The sequence below is a fragment of the Rhipicephalus sanguineus genome, chromosome 11 (assembly GCF_013339695.2).
Source record: "Rhipicephalus sanguineus isolate Rsan-2018 chromosome 11, BIME_Rsan_1.4, whole genome shotgun sequence".
In the NCBI taxonomy this organism is placed as follows: Eukaryota; Metazoa; Arthropoda; class Arachnida; order Ixodida; family Ixodidae; genus Rhipicephalus; species Rhipicephalus sanguineus.
In genome coordinates this window covers 126,451,482-126,465,402 of record NC_051186.1, presented here as the reverse complement: position 1 = coordinate 126,465,402, position 13,921 = coordinate 126,451,482, and the positions used below count along the sequence as shown (strand labels likewise).

The following is a 13,921-nucleotide window of genomic DNA, read 5'->3' as shown; positions in this document are numbered from 1 at the left end:
AGCAATTAATCAGAACATAAAAATAGTCTGACTCACTCCAGGAAACAATCAGCAACATGCATTCGGTCACGTTGAATATGTTGGCATATTTTAAAACGCTGGCTAGGATAAGCTGGGGCACCCTATATATCGCTCTTGTGTTGCGTTCACTCCCAACACTATGCAAATTTTATTAATACTATCATGCACAGTACAGTGTCACGATATTTAACGTCGATTACGCAGAAACGTCACGCAACGCTGGTAGCTGCGGACGTCCGATACGGCCGATCGAACGTCAAGCTGGGCCTCTCTTTCGAGATGGGCACCCTAGTGTACAAATTCGAGACAAACCAAGATGAGCCCGAAAAGTCGGTCTACGCCAAGTGTCAGGTCGGTTACGTCACCAACGCCGACGTCGTGGTGAGCTGCTTCCGCCTTTCTCTACATGCTTCCTAATCGCGGGCATTTATCACCGGATATATTGTGTCGATGACCCTTGAAAGTGTGAAACTCAATAGCGCCCAATGAGGTTCGCCACTGACAGGCGATAAAAGCGACGACCACGAGCGAATTTTACCGTAATCTGACACTCTAAAACAACACGGCTCCACTGTCGCGAGAGTCAGTTGTACGCCCTTAAATTTCGTCCTAATATCTAAGGAAGCACACTTCCATGACTAAAGGACATTTAAATGCGGCACCGTAACAATTCACAGGTGTCGAAAATGGTAGGTTCGTAGCAAAAACTTGGTCCGTTTCTCTGGATCCTGACGGAGAACCAGACCAAGGCAAAGCCTCTTGCTTAAATGATGGCGACAGCGATGCCCGTGGTTGGACAAGTGGTGGTCAATTCAAGCTTCTACGTTTCTTGTTTTCCTGACGTGTATTAATAATATTAATAGAGGCTAAGAGATGTCCGTTGAGTGTAAAGGAGGGTAATTACTAAAGGGTGGACCTGCCGCGTTCGGCAGGCATTTCCAAAATATGCCCGGCAGCTGACGGTAAGCGAAAAGTGTGCAATCATTGCATTCCGCCTGTACTAATGCATGGGGCAGTGTGCAAAAAAGAAAGAAGGTGCCGAGAAGACATGAAGTGCTACGCAGCGTGGGTCAGTTAGGGCAACGGAATAGGCATCAAGAAATGGGAAGCGCAGCCGCGGGCGGCCGAACGTTACGTGCGGTGTCGAAATGAGAGAATTTGCGGGGATTATATGGAAGGAGCTTGCCAGAGATCGGCTATCATTTAGAAAAGCCTTCGTCTGGCACGGGACATAAAAGTAAGATGATGCAGGAAAAATGTGGTAAAATTATTTGTTGTCGGTTTTCATTGGAGCTCCGCGGCAACAACGAGTTGTTGATGGTGCTGCCACAAGCTGCAGTAGGCATTCTTGTGGAGAGCTTTACGAGAACAGCAACTGGCCATTCATGGCGTCGTTTGTTCAGCGGCAAAGCTTGCGGGGCGAAGGACTCTCACACTGTTCCCGATAGCTTTTGGCGCAGTGTTGCACCTTCGCATACCCCAGAAGAAACAATTTGCCTGCAAGGCCAGTAACCGACTTACACGTAACTTCATCACGAAGTGTGCTGTCGACGTACACCTCAGGATGAAACAGCACCCTCAGCCGTTTCATCCTGTGCATGGCGCATATATGTGCAATATAGTTGATGAACCTAAGGGGTGTAAACCAGCGCCCCCTTCGCTCACGGCCGACGCTCCCACTGTGCGCACCGAGCGCACGAGTACTAATGCATCATGATGTGTGGTGTTATTGAGCGACATCTAGAGCAAATCGATGCTCAAGAAAATGAACTGATAGCACCGCAAAGTTTAGCAACATTTAGGCGCAGCTCATGCGCGATGCGAAGGCGTGGGTTCGACTCCCACCTATACGGGAAGTTGAGTGTTCCTCCACTCACGTTTCTCTTTATTTTATAAAATCTATATTTACAAAAAATAAAGACAAGTTAGTTCATTATATTACTTCCTCGGTTTTCGTCTGTTGGTTTCCTGTGCTTCTGTCTAACAGAAACCGTTCCCCTGAGTTCCGGTCTTTCAGGTGCACAACTATGTTTGTGTGTGCTTTTGTTGTCTCGGCAGGATTGCAAGACAGAGGGGGTGACGGGTCAAATACCAGCGGGTGTATTTATTGGCGCCCTGGAAAAGGATCTGACAGTAGTGTTTATGTGGGATAACGAAGTCACTTTTTCCAATAAGGTGAGTTTTTGTTCGATGCGACGCCACATTTTAAAGCGTGTATATGCTGCTTGGTGTTCGTGTCGACGCGTTGCGTCTGTATAGAAAAGGACGGAACACACCAGGCTTTTCGTTGGTCAGCGGTGTTTCGCATGGCAGGACGCATTCGCTATATATGTGTATGTCCCGTTGCGGGATTGGTTGAAATATTTTCTGGTGAACAGCTCGAGCTTCAAATGACACTAAATGGATACAAGGAATCGGTTTAGATGGATAAATCGCACATGGAAAACACTGCTGCCGTTAATTGCACCGTCATATTCATATTAATAAAAAAGAAAATGAAGGTCGCAATTTCCTTTTTATTTTCGCGCCGATATCTAAGCGCGTGAGGTCACGGATTTGAAAGAGAATATTTCGTATTTTCGCGTCATTGGCTCAGCAAAATTCATTGAAACTTGGTGTGCTACGTCTCTGGCCCCCCTCAGAGCCCAATGTGCTCAATTATTACCGATTAGGAACTACATAGGGCCTGGTAGACGCCCTCAAAATCTATGACGTCACGGCGTGTGAGGCGGAAATTTCAAGGTGGGGTCGCCACCCGCATGTTGTTTTTGCTCGTTTTCTCGCTTAGCAGGCGTCTTCTCGCGGCAAGCGTGGTGATCTTGGTATTGCGAAAGTGTAATGTACTAATACGAGAAAAATAGTATTTCTCTTTGTGCCCCTTCTAGATATTTTGGTGAATGCGGACTCAAAAAATGGCGTGGTTGGATGTGGTTAAACCAAGCTTGTCGAATGATAGCAGGAAGTACCGTGGAAAGCATGCCGCGGCAGTGTTCCGCGAGACAAGCAGCAGTACGCTGTTCACACTTCTTTCCGTACTGCCTTTGTGGGAGACTCGTGACAACAGTTGAGGCCTCGAGGCTCGTGCGCTCGCCGGCTACGGTACGCCGGCTCTCGCCGACCGACGGAGAGGAATTGAGGGAGAGAAGAAACCGACACTGCGCATGTCCGTTGCTATGACGACCCACGCGAGAGTAGGAAGAGGGAAGAATCGACATTGGCTTAGCTTCAAGGCGAAACGCGTGCACAAAATCGTTTCCTGGGTTTGTAGCTGGAGGAGCAATCGCTTCAAAGCATTTCCATCGCTCGTGTACGAGGCCAGCACAAAATGTCTGGCCGTTTGTTTAGCGGCGCAGATGGGACGCACGACCACGACAGCGCCCGGCCTGTCCTTAATCGCTTGCTCGCCATGAACTATGATTGGACTAAACCCGCAGCCCCTGTGCTGGCTGTGACGACATGTGATAATTGGAGCGGTGATCATGCTTGCTCTAAACGCGCTCGTGGGGGTAAAATAATCTGGGGGCAGGATTCACGGAAGCTGTCCGTTTGTCCGTGATTTGGTTATAGGCGAACTGGCTTCGTTAATGATATATTCGATATCGCGATTGGCTGAAGTTTTGCCTTAGGCGAGGTCATCTGCTTAGACACGGTCCGCCAGAAACTTTTCTACGAGTCACAGGATTTGCGAAAATAGCTGAATTCTCCTAAAGCCTACTGCTTTGCAATTCAAGCTTGCAATTTGTGCTGTAGTGATTGGGAGTTTTGTTATCTATACGTCTTAGGAAGGTCATCGACCTCAACAGGAGTGTATGTTCACATTGCACTCATGTACCATAACCTTTCGTGGCGGACGGCAAGAACTTCGCGATTTCACAGGGCGTTTTTCGTTTGCCAATATGGCCGAAGGATGCATGGGTGCTTTTCCGGTGCCTGACCGATGAAACTTCCAATGAAAACTGATCGAGTTAATTACTGGTACTCTAAAACATGCTATGAAAGGCAACGAGACACGAAATACGCTGAGCCACTTCGTGTTCTTGTACTTCGTCAGTACGGTGGAGCTCGACTTTCCAGAACGTGTATTAAGCTTCACAGCAATAAAGTGTTGAGTTGGGCTTGTTGGTACATAATTATGGCACATTGCAGCGCAGAAAACACACAACGCACGGTACACTAACGACGAGGAGCGCTTGTCGTCGTTAGTGTACCGTCCGTTGTGTGTTTTTTGCGCTGCGGTGTGCTTTCACAGCATGCTTTTGGCGTCGCGTCGCCGTGTATTAACCGCCACCAGTGTTATGATAACCAGTTTAAATGATAAGCACCAGGGCAAGGCTCTGACTGTCGGCAACGACGGCCGCATTTCGAAAGTGTTCAATCGTACTGTTCCCTTCTAGTGATAGAGACAGCTACATAACGCCTCCTATGGGCATGTTTGGCCTTGAAATCGGAGCGCTCTCATCTCGTACAGTAGGCCGGCCTCCGGTACATAGTCACGACTATTCGGTTCAGTTCAGTTCAATTCAATTTTATTTTCCCTTCTTACAACTCAGATGCAGGGGTTGTAGATAAAAGCTGCCCAGGGCATCTTGACGACTATATACAAAGCGAATGTCCAGCAGGGAGGCAGTACTAAGGCTTATACATTTGTAAACGGCGATAAGTACACAAAGAACCACCAAAGAATACGCGAAACAGTAATATATGCACATACGTCGACTTATGGCATGCTATTGAAATACATAGTGTGAATTTCTTCGCGCGAACAGGCAAGCGGACCGGAATCAATGAGAGAATAGCTATTAAGAAAGGCGTTATTTCCGAAGATTAAGCACAGGTGTCGCTGCAATCCATTCCTCGAACCATCGTTGGATAGTTGACGGCGAACACCGCGAGAAACCGACTTAATAAAACCGACTTGTGGGCTATAGCTGGTACTGCATAGCTTATGCTGCGCTGGGTCTTCGTGTCTTCTTTTGCGTCCTGGTGTTTCTTTGCGCTAAGGCATAGGCTAGACCGCTCTAATTCGTTCACATCATAGGCCCTGTGCAGCCATGCTTAGCATATACACGAAGGATTATGCCATAGGGGGCATCGCAATAAAAAGAATTGCGAAGACCATCATTGCACACCTATTTCGGTTCACGTCTAAGAATATGAAGTACCACCAAAGTTAGAGTGTTAGTTAGTTAGTTAGGGAATTCACTAGTGCGTGACTATAGGGCCCGCCTCGTAATTATCTTGCGATTTTGGCTCGGGACGCCCCAGAAGTTAATTTGCCATTTGTGTTGGCCATTTCGTAGCATCATGGTGCTCACACTTACGGCCACATTTCTCTTCTGTTAATCTACTCCGCACAGTTGAATGACCTGAGCAGGCTGAGCAACTTGCGACATGGCATGTCGTGGCTGCTGCACAACAGCCACCTGGGCGACTTTGGCGGAACCTGCATGATGGATCCCTTCGAGAGGATACAGTGGATCAAGACACGCTTCGGGATACAATGACAGGGACTCGGCCTGAATCGGACGGATGTGGGTGAAAGGCTGCAATGGGACTGGTTAAATTCTTAAGACATTGCTCATGGCTGTGACTCTGCTGGGAAGGATTAAGAAGCGGGGGGGGGGGGGGTCTCTATATTTCCTGTAGTGTAAGAATGCTAGTTTTCTTGACTTGGCGATATCCGTTAACGCCCAGTGCAAGTCCGCTACGCTGCGTTTCGATTAATCTTGAAAATGGTCTCCGGCTACGGATAACGGTGTTTTCAGTGCTTCGCTTTTTCACATCACCGAACTCTAAGAAAAGTAAAGAGTACGTGTTAAACAGAGTCACGTATCTGATTAAAGAGACACCCTAACTCTCTTTTGACACCCGCGACTCTCCGACGAGAATGTAGTGATCTCCAAAGAGAGTTCCGGTCTCTCTTCAAAGAGAGTCAAATACGTGGCAAGTCAGGGCTTACCAAAGAGAGCCAACGGGCTCGTTTTCTTGCTGAGAGTGTAGGCCTATCGCTAGCTTGGTGACCCATCTGCGATAGTAAAGCGCTGCAGAGGTGACGCGCGGGCTCGAAATTGCGGACACAAGAACACGAAGCGTACACGCGCCTCTGGTATCTAGGACGTATCCGATACAGACGTCGACAGCGTGGATCGTGTGCAACACAATGACTAGCGAACGCCTTCGCCGACGTCGATCGACCACGTGACGTGCACATAATCGCGTCGCTTTCTCACTTTTCGTTGGCTAATTGTGAATGCCTGCGCGTAGCTACGAACCTCTTATCGCTACAAACTTTGGGCCTTATTTTACCGTCTAGCCTGTTCTAAAAACGTATTTAAAATCTTTGTATTACTACACTGAACTTAATGCTGCATGCTCCTAGAACCACTGACGATACGGTGCCGCGAAAAAGAAAAGCAAAAGAAAAGAGCCTATTTGCATTGAGGTGTAAGGCAACATTGTGCATTGAGGTGTGCGTCAATAATAACACTTCTCGACCTTTCCTCGTTATTTAGGCGTTCGTCAGGGCTCTGTATTAGGCCCCTCTCTATTTCTGATACAGAATGATCTTCTATTGCACGTGTCCTGCAAAACCTGCATGTTCGCTGATGATTGTCACTAATCGACAGAAGGGCTTAAACAACACTCAAAATTGGTGTCGACAGTGGCTAACGGTACTTAAGCCTACTAAATGTAAGGCACTGTCATTTTTTCACCGCTCTAACACGTCGGCATTTCAGTACGAAATTACTTCATCAACTAACAAATATTCGCGAAGCTTGCACTAAGTCGCGAGAAGCTGGGTCACAGCAGACCTGGTCGGTACTCGGCTGGTCCTGGCTTGGCTTTTACACTCTCGCCCGTGTCTTTCCCACCCTTTGCTATACGGTAATATAGATGGCTATGCTTGCTCTCTATTTTTTTAAATCGTTTTTTTTTAGTCTTTGTCTTTCTATCTCTTTCTGTCTGTCTATTTGTTTCTCTGTCTTCCTATACTTTGCCGTCTGTCTGCATTTCTTTAGCTTTTTTCTCTTTATTTCTATGTCTTTCTTTCTGCTTCTCTCTCTCTGTAATATTTCTCTTGCCTTCTATCTTTTTAACTCTTTCTTCCATTTCCTTCTATATATTTCTCGCTTTCTTTTTCTTTCTATCTCTCTTTCTCGTTCTCCCCTCCTCCTTTCCCTCCTCACCACCATCTTCCCTTTTCCACACCATTGCTATGGGTAGCCAGCGCTGCCCAGGTGGCGCGCCTAAAATGTACAAGCTGCGCCGCCCTGGCGAGCTAGCTGAGAAACATCCAGTAATACAGAGCCGCCGCGAGGCGTACGACGGCACGTTTCAACGTGCCCTCGCATACCTCGTGGCAGGTTCAAGCGCATGCTGAACGTCATTCGACACTACTGCGGCTTTTGCTCGATGTGCGTCGTTTTGTAGGTACTTTGGAACGCGCAAGACTAGCGAAGATCGGGACACTTTGCTGCACTGGGGTGCAGCGGGCGAGCAGCGATGCTACCGGTTATTCTCCGCTGCGGTTTCAGTGATGTGATGTGTGCGGACGGGTACCTTCGCGAGAGTGTGCTGTCGAAAGGACGGAACGTGGAAGAAGCTGTTTTTCGAAGAGACGGCTATTGTGACCTTTCGGCGAAGTGTCAAGCACCGTACGACGTAAACTTACAGGTAAGTCTTTAAACTGCGCTAGCAAGCTCGACAGTGCTCGTTGTGCGCCCGCTTTGAAATAGCTTAGTGCCTCAGGCAGCACTGAGAACATTCAGCCCAGTGAGTGACAGCTGTTTTGAGCGAGCATATCACATTTACGTAATCTGTAGTTACAGTTCTCCTACTATATTACAGAAGCTGTTTCGCTACACGCTTTCCTTTACGGTGTTTTTAACGGCTTGCATGTGCCCACTAAATGCTCGTATCGCATTCTTTAAAAAAAAACGTTTTTGAAGCTGACGGTGAAGCGTGAAATAAATGTAAAAAGTCCGGTGTAAAGTGGAGATCAGTGATGTTAGCGGAAATACAAACATGTCGCAGGTCTCGTGCTTTAACGACGTCCACTCGCCATCGTCTGCAGACCGTTTGCAAACTTGCGATCGGCCGTCGTCTAAGCCTGATACTTAAAAAAAATGCCTTTGAGGAACCTAGTGGTAATTGACTTCGTGGTGGTTCCGAGTTTGACATGCAGTGTGTGATCAGCAATGGAACATGCATAGACAACACGGTTTTTCTAGCGGTCATGAATTTGTAACCGGTCTAGAGCTATGCACTAGACAGTGACGTATAATACCGTTTTACTCGAATGTAACGCGACCTTTTTTTTTATATTTTTGCAACCTAAAGTCGACCCTCGCGTTACAATCGAATACCGAAATTCTATTTTTTCTTCCTGGACGTAATGAAATGTCACCCCGGCGTTACAGTCGTGGTCATGTTACAATCGAGTAAATACGGTATGTGTAATGTATGGCGCGATGCTTACACAACCTAAGCTGTCATGTGTTTTCTTTAACCTTTTCAAGGCCAGTTTCAAATAAAATATTTGTGATGTTTTCCAGAGCACCAACCCATGTGCATCGGTGGAAAGCAAAGCCGTAGGGAGTCATCTATGCTCTAGAGTATTTTTTTTTTTCAGTTATTAAAGACATTTTTGATTGTGGCATTTGTGAATACAACAATACCGCCGGTCTCTACGCTTCTTTTTCCTCGTTTGATGATCGCGCACGGCGGCATGGCTCACGTTAGCAGCCACTCGTATTTGTTTGTATGCCCGAGTGTTTCCGGCCGTTCCCGGCAGGGCGGCACACCCTGTCCGCGGAAACTCGAGCGCTGGTTCCCCATACTATACTGTACTATACTATACTATACTATACTATACTATACTATACTATACTATACTATACTATACTATACTATACTATACTGTACAATGCTATGCTATGCTGTGCTAGCATGCCTGGATAGCCGAGCGGTTACGACGTTCGGCCTCGGATCGTGGGTATGCGGGTTCGAGTCCAGCCTTGCCAACAATTTATCTTTCTTTATCTTTCTCTCTCTCTCTACTCGTTCTCTCGCCCATCAGAGTTATTGCATCCCACGCTGGACAAATCAGTGCACGTGTTCTGGAAGCGAAACACAAGAGGATGAAGAAGGCGATGAAGAAAAGAACGAAGAGAGCGCGTGCCGTAAACGTCGACCGTAACAGCTCTGCTTTAAGACGCTCCACATGACGTGAAACTATTAGCTCACGAGACGCTATTAGCTAGCACGACTCCAACTAAAATAAGAGTCAGCAATTCGGAACACTTGCGAGATTTTCCTCACAAACGACCTTGAGAACCGTGGCATCCCATTCCTTCACTCCGCTTTCGCATACAGTATCAGAACTGCTTCGCTAAAAACGGAATCTGTCATACAAAGCCTTTCTTATTGCCGTAAAAGTGTGAAGTAGTGAATGTTCCATCAATTTTACCACCGCCTACTTAATCGTGCACCATATATTAAGCCACTATTGCGCGTATGCCAGCGCAAAGGGAGTCCATGCGTACCTCGTTCTCAAGCGGGTATTTCACCTTTGGATCTTCATTTCTTCCCAACAGCCAAGCACTGGGAGGACATTGCGAACAAAATCACGTAGATGTCCGGATTATCTGCCTTGGATGCATTTGGCTCACAATACGTCTTGTAAAAAGCGTTCATATTTTGATATTTGTATGCCACCGCTTATTTATTAGCCCCTGTAGGGGTTCTTGAGGAAACAAAGTGAAAGTGCAGGCTCACAAGATATTTTCTTTTCACAAGATATCATTCGTCGGCGCTGTTTAGCATAATTAGAGTTTGTTCTTTATGAAAAGACGCCATGCATCGCTGAACCTGACACGAGCGATACCGCATGTTAGCGGAACGAATAACCAGGTAGGATACAAAAAAGAAACGGGGCAAGTGCTCAATAATTTACGACTATTTCATTTTCAGTCGTTCAGGCAATACTTAGGAATGTCGGCGCGAATACATATAACACGCGCGCATTACTGACCTAAATAGCCCCTTTGTTAATTAGCAAAGTTATTTTCACGGGTATTGCTACGCATGCTTTATTGGCTTTATTTTGATATATTCGGGTTTCAGCCACAAAAGCTGAAGCCTCGAGTGAAGGTGCGTTTAAGAATACGGGGGTAAGACGCAGACCGCGCCGCAACGTTTGCGAAGCTTCGCGGTGGTTGAGATCATTCTGTTAAGATTACGCGCGGGACGCGAATAGCCAAGTTTATTCGAGAGCTTACGCGAGCACGAGTGACCACGCTGGATGGTTCGATGACTGCTGTATGAAAGCCGACGCGTTCCGCCCATGATCACATTACTCGACGGCCGAAGCTGTTCTCACTGCTATCAGTGTACAGCTTGAATTGCTTGTACTTTCACCCTTTCATTTCCTGGCACAAGTGCGCCCAAATAAAGTCCAGTATTTCCGAGTTGTGCTGGAGCCTTCTTGACCGTCATGGCCACGTGACAGTATCGATACCATCGTATGTCTGAATTGAAATATTTTGCGTTTTCTTTGTAGACGTTACAGCAAATCAAGCTTTTCTTGTTTGTTTCTTTTGCCTCTACAGCAGCGTACTTACCAAGATCCCGCATCTGTCGTGGTAATAGGCTTGACCACGTTCTTTGCCTGCGAGTCGATTAACCTCGCCGAGATACTAAGTGTATAGCAGCTCTCTTAGCGAACGCTCCTTCCCTTGTCAGTGTTGTGGGGTTCGGCCGTCTTGCTGCCAAGGAAATGATGCTCGTCGGTTGAACTCCCTAAATAAGCTTTTATTGACACTAACTCAGAACTTTGCAAAACGCTACACGATAAAATAGCGGGGGCGCACGCGCTGCTTCTAACCTTCGCCCACGCGGGCCGGGCCCCTCACTCGCGCACAGCGGTCCGTCACCGACAGTCCGGGCAGTGCCACGGCTGCTGCTCTTGAAGCCTGCGAGTGGCCCACGCGCATCGCCACTGCGCAGCACGTGGTGCTAGGACAGCGGCCTGGCGATGGGCGTGGCTCCACCGAAAATGGATGACGAGGTCTTAGGTACAAGCTCGATGGACGGTCATCACCGATTCGCTGCTCAAGTGACCGTGATGTAGCCGACCTGCGACGAGTCTTGCACTGCACCATAGCGGGAAACAATGCCAGGCAAGAGCAGAGCAACGCAAAAAAAGTCATATCATATTCACGAAGTGAATGATGTTAGAGGAGCTTGCTCAGAGATGATCATGTAACCCGTGAATCTTCCGTACAAATTTCTCTATCGTGATATAAAGACGTGACCACGTTGTTATATATATACACACACACATTATATACAAAATGTTTATTAATTTACATTTTGGTGCCCTATATACGACGACGTAGCCGCTTCCGCGCTGCTTCGGCTGCGCAATCCCTCGCCGCTGCCGCCGCCTCTGGATCGATAGTGGCTTGCTGCCGGCGCGGGCCTCTCTCATCATCTTCGTGGGCTCCCACCGCAGGGTCTTGGCGGGGAGCCCGCGTTGCTGCTGCCGTACGAGCTCTTACCCCGCTGCCTTGGCTTCTTGGGTGTTCATGCTAAGTAGCGGTAGTGAAGTGTACCGATTGAGCTCCCGGCGAAGAGAAAGGAAGTGTGCCAAGAGAAAGCGCTGTGTATGGGCACGGCCCTCTAGCGGTTACTGATCTAACGAGAGCACGCGCAGTGTGAAGCGGAGTGTGCGGCGCCGCCTGAGCGGCGGCGCGCCATCTAGTGAGCGCGCTTGAATCACCGGAGAGAGCACAGCTACGCCTCTAGCGGGAGCAATGATAACTGGCGGCTACGGTGCGATGGACAAGGCTCGAGCATAAGAAGCTTGGTGAGCAAGCTCCTAAAACAAAACAAATATGTGGCGCAATAGTTGCCATGTGCGCTTGCTGTCAAGACTTACGCATACTTTCAGACACCTGGCCCCACTGCTGGCAGGCCAGTTGTGCGGCGTACTCGTGGATCTGCGGGCAATTCTGAGTTAACCTTCTGGGGGTGCCCTAAGCACCCTCTCCCACCCTTCCTGAAGAACTTAATTTCTAGTGAGGAGCAGTGTGCCTTGCGCAGCTCGAGGCCGCACATTTCGGAGGCCGTCCTGGGATAGACCGAGAGGGTGAAGGAGGCCTGCTTCAAGTAGTTCCTCCCCACCCACCCTCTGGCCCCCTTCCCTTTAAAAAGGGACAAATACAGTTAATTCATTCGAAACAAAACGCGTGGGCAGGCGCTGAAGCATGGCACTTGATGTCACCTGACGCGGCGGAAAATGCGGGGGTGTCTATTAGCACCTTCACTGCTTGGGGTCACATGGCCTGAGCAGGAACTGCATGGATGACGTCATTGATAGTGCGGATGGGTCCCCTGCTTTCAGAAAATAATCACGTTGGTGTCAGCGGCACGTCGCTGTCGACCCCGGCTCCGAGAGTACTGATGCTTCCAAAAGAGCGAGATTCTTCCAAAACAGCAAGAACCGCGAAGCGACGCGGAGTAGGTTACTGCCACCCCATTTACACGACCACTGACAGTGGCAAAATAGCCTAGATACTTGCCTCAATAGCTGTACCTGTGCCGTCATCCATGCCGTGTCTGCTTAGGTCCCGTACGGGACCCCCAAGCTGTTGAGATGCGAACTGTCTCTCTCCAGAAACGCGCTATGCCATGCCCATCCGCTCACGACTGAACAAGTAATACACGAAGCCCGTTTGATGGGCAGGTGTGTACAGCATAGCGCTAAGGTACAATATCAGACTGGTACGGCCTGCTAGAATTTCCCTGTCCAAACTATGAAGTAAGCATAGGCAAGCACAGGGTTCTCCATTAGGAATTTTAAATTGTGATCACAGCGCAAAGTAAGACACGGGACAGAGAGCAACGAAGACGAGCGCTGACGTCCAACTAAAATTTTATTGTGAATAACAAGCAATTTATGAAAAACGACATGCGATAAAAACCGAATATGATAAATGACACCCCCTCCGAAACACGAAGCCAACATGATCAAGCACTCTAAAACAACAAAGCGGGAACAGTTTGTCAAAAAGAAAACTAGCGCATGTGTGGGTGCAATAAAGCAAGTTCCTTATTAGTTAAAGCTATCGAAGTCTTACTAACAGAGCCACCTTCAGCGATTGCTGCAGCTTCTATGATGAGTCTTGTATTCTCGTTGGGACGCCTTGCTAGTATAGCCGTCTTTTCAAAGAACACAATTTAAAATGGAACACCAACTAGCCCGTACCCAGACCTTGCTTCTCCATTAGGGGTGGCATGTTTCGACTCCCTCCCCTCCCTCCCATTGGTTGAAAGAAGACAAGCTTATGGTGCGCCTCTCGCAACGGCCTGCCTTCGATCCCCAGCTCTCCGTGGGTAAAGGTGGGGGGTTCATGGAATGCAGCATCAGGGGTTTTCGGCCACCAATTATCGTCAAAAAACCTGCACTGCCATAGTCTTGCACTTCAAACAATGACGGGGCAGGTCCTCCTGGGTAAAGCTATGGGCGAACTTGACGCTTATAAGATCAAGACGCGGGGGGGGGGGGGGGGGAGGCGCCTCCCCTGCCACACCTCCCACCCTGTTGTGTGCACACCTATAGAAATAACGAACGCTGCACGTAGTACGTGAGGAAGAGATGTCCATGGAGAGCGGTCGGCTTTTATTTCCAAGGCCGTATGACGGGGGTCCCTACTAGAGTTGCATGCGCAAGAGCTGCACGCGCTGTCCATGACGTCGGCCTTGCGGCGCTCCAGGCAGAATGCGCACGAACACAGGTCGAGTCCCGCCGGCTGCGTGAGATACAGAAAACAACCACCGTGACTACGATGCCATCCCTGTTCACATCTTTGAGCGGTAATCATCTCTGAGCATACTT

At 48.4% G+C, this 13,921-nt stretch overlaps 3 protein-coding genes across 4 annotated transcripts in view; 1 reads left to right on the top strand and 2 right to left on the bottom strand.

Moving 5' to 3' along the window:
• LOC119374136 (26S proteasome regulatory subunit 10B) overlaps positions 1-13,921 on the bottom strand; it is a 398,774-nt gene that overhangs the window by 187,300 nt on the left and 197,553 nt on the right. The window lies entirely within an intron of this gene.
• LOC119373842 (uncharacterized) lies at positions 229-5,628 on the top strand. The gene is made up of 3 exons (XM_037643898.2): positions 229-402; positions 2,080-2,196; positions 5,379-5,628. Exons 1-3 carry the CDS (start codon positions 301-303, stop codon positions 5,523-5,525), a joined length of 366 nt encoding a protein of 121 aa, XP_037499826.1. The 5' UTR covers positions 229-300; the 3' UTR covers positions 5,526-5,628.
• The window catches only part of LOC119374125 (protein Skeletor, isoforms B/C-like), a 40,597-nt gene continuing 40,360 nt past the window's right edge, over positions 13,685-13,921 (bottom strand). The window contains exon 8 of the mRNA XM_037644190.2: positions 13,685-13,835. The gene's annotated coding sequence lies outside the window, so the exon portion shown is untranslated. The remainder of the gene's footprint in view (positions 13,836-13,921) is intronic.

Excerpts from the sequence above, each read along its gene's own strand:
- LOC119373842 (XM_037643898.2), top strand. The coding sequence starts at position 301 with ATGGGCACCCTAGTGTACAAATTCGAGACAAACCAAGATGAGCCCGAA. Across the intron at positions 403-2,079 it reads TCACCAACGCCGACGTCGTG|GATTGCAAGACAGAGGGGGT; the intron begins GTGAGCTGCTTC and ends TTGTCTCGGCAG. Across the intron at positions 2,197-5,378 it reads AAGTCACTTTTTCCAATAAG|TTGAATGACCTGAGCAGGCT; the intron begins GTGAGTTTTTGT and ends TACTCCGCACAG.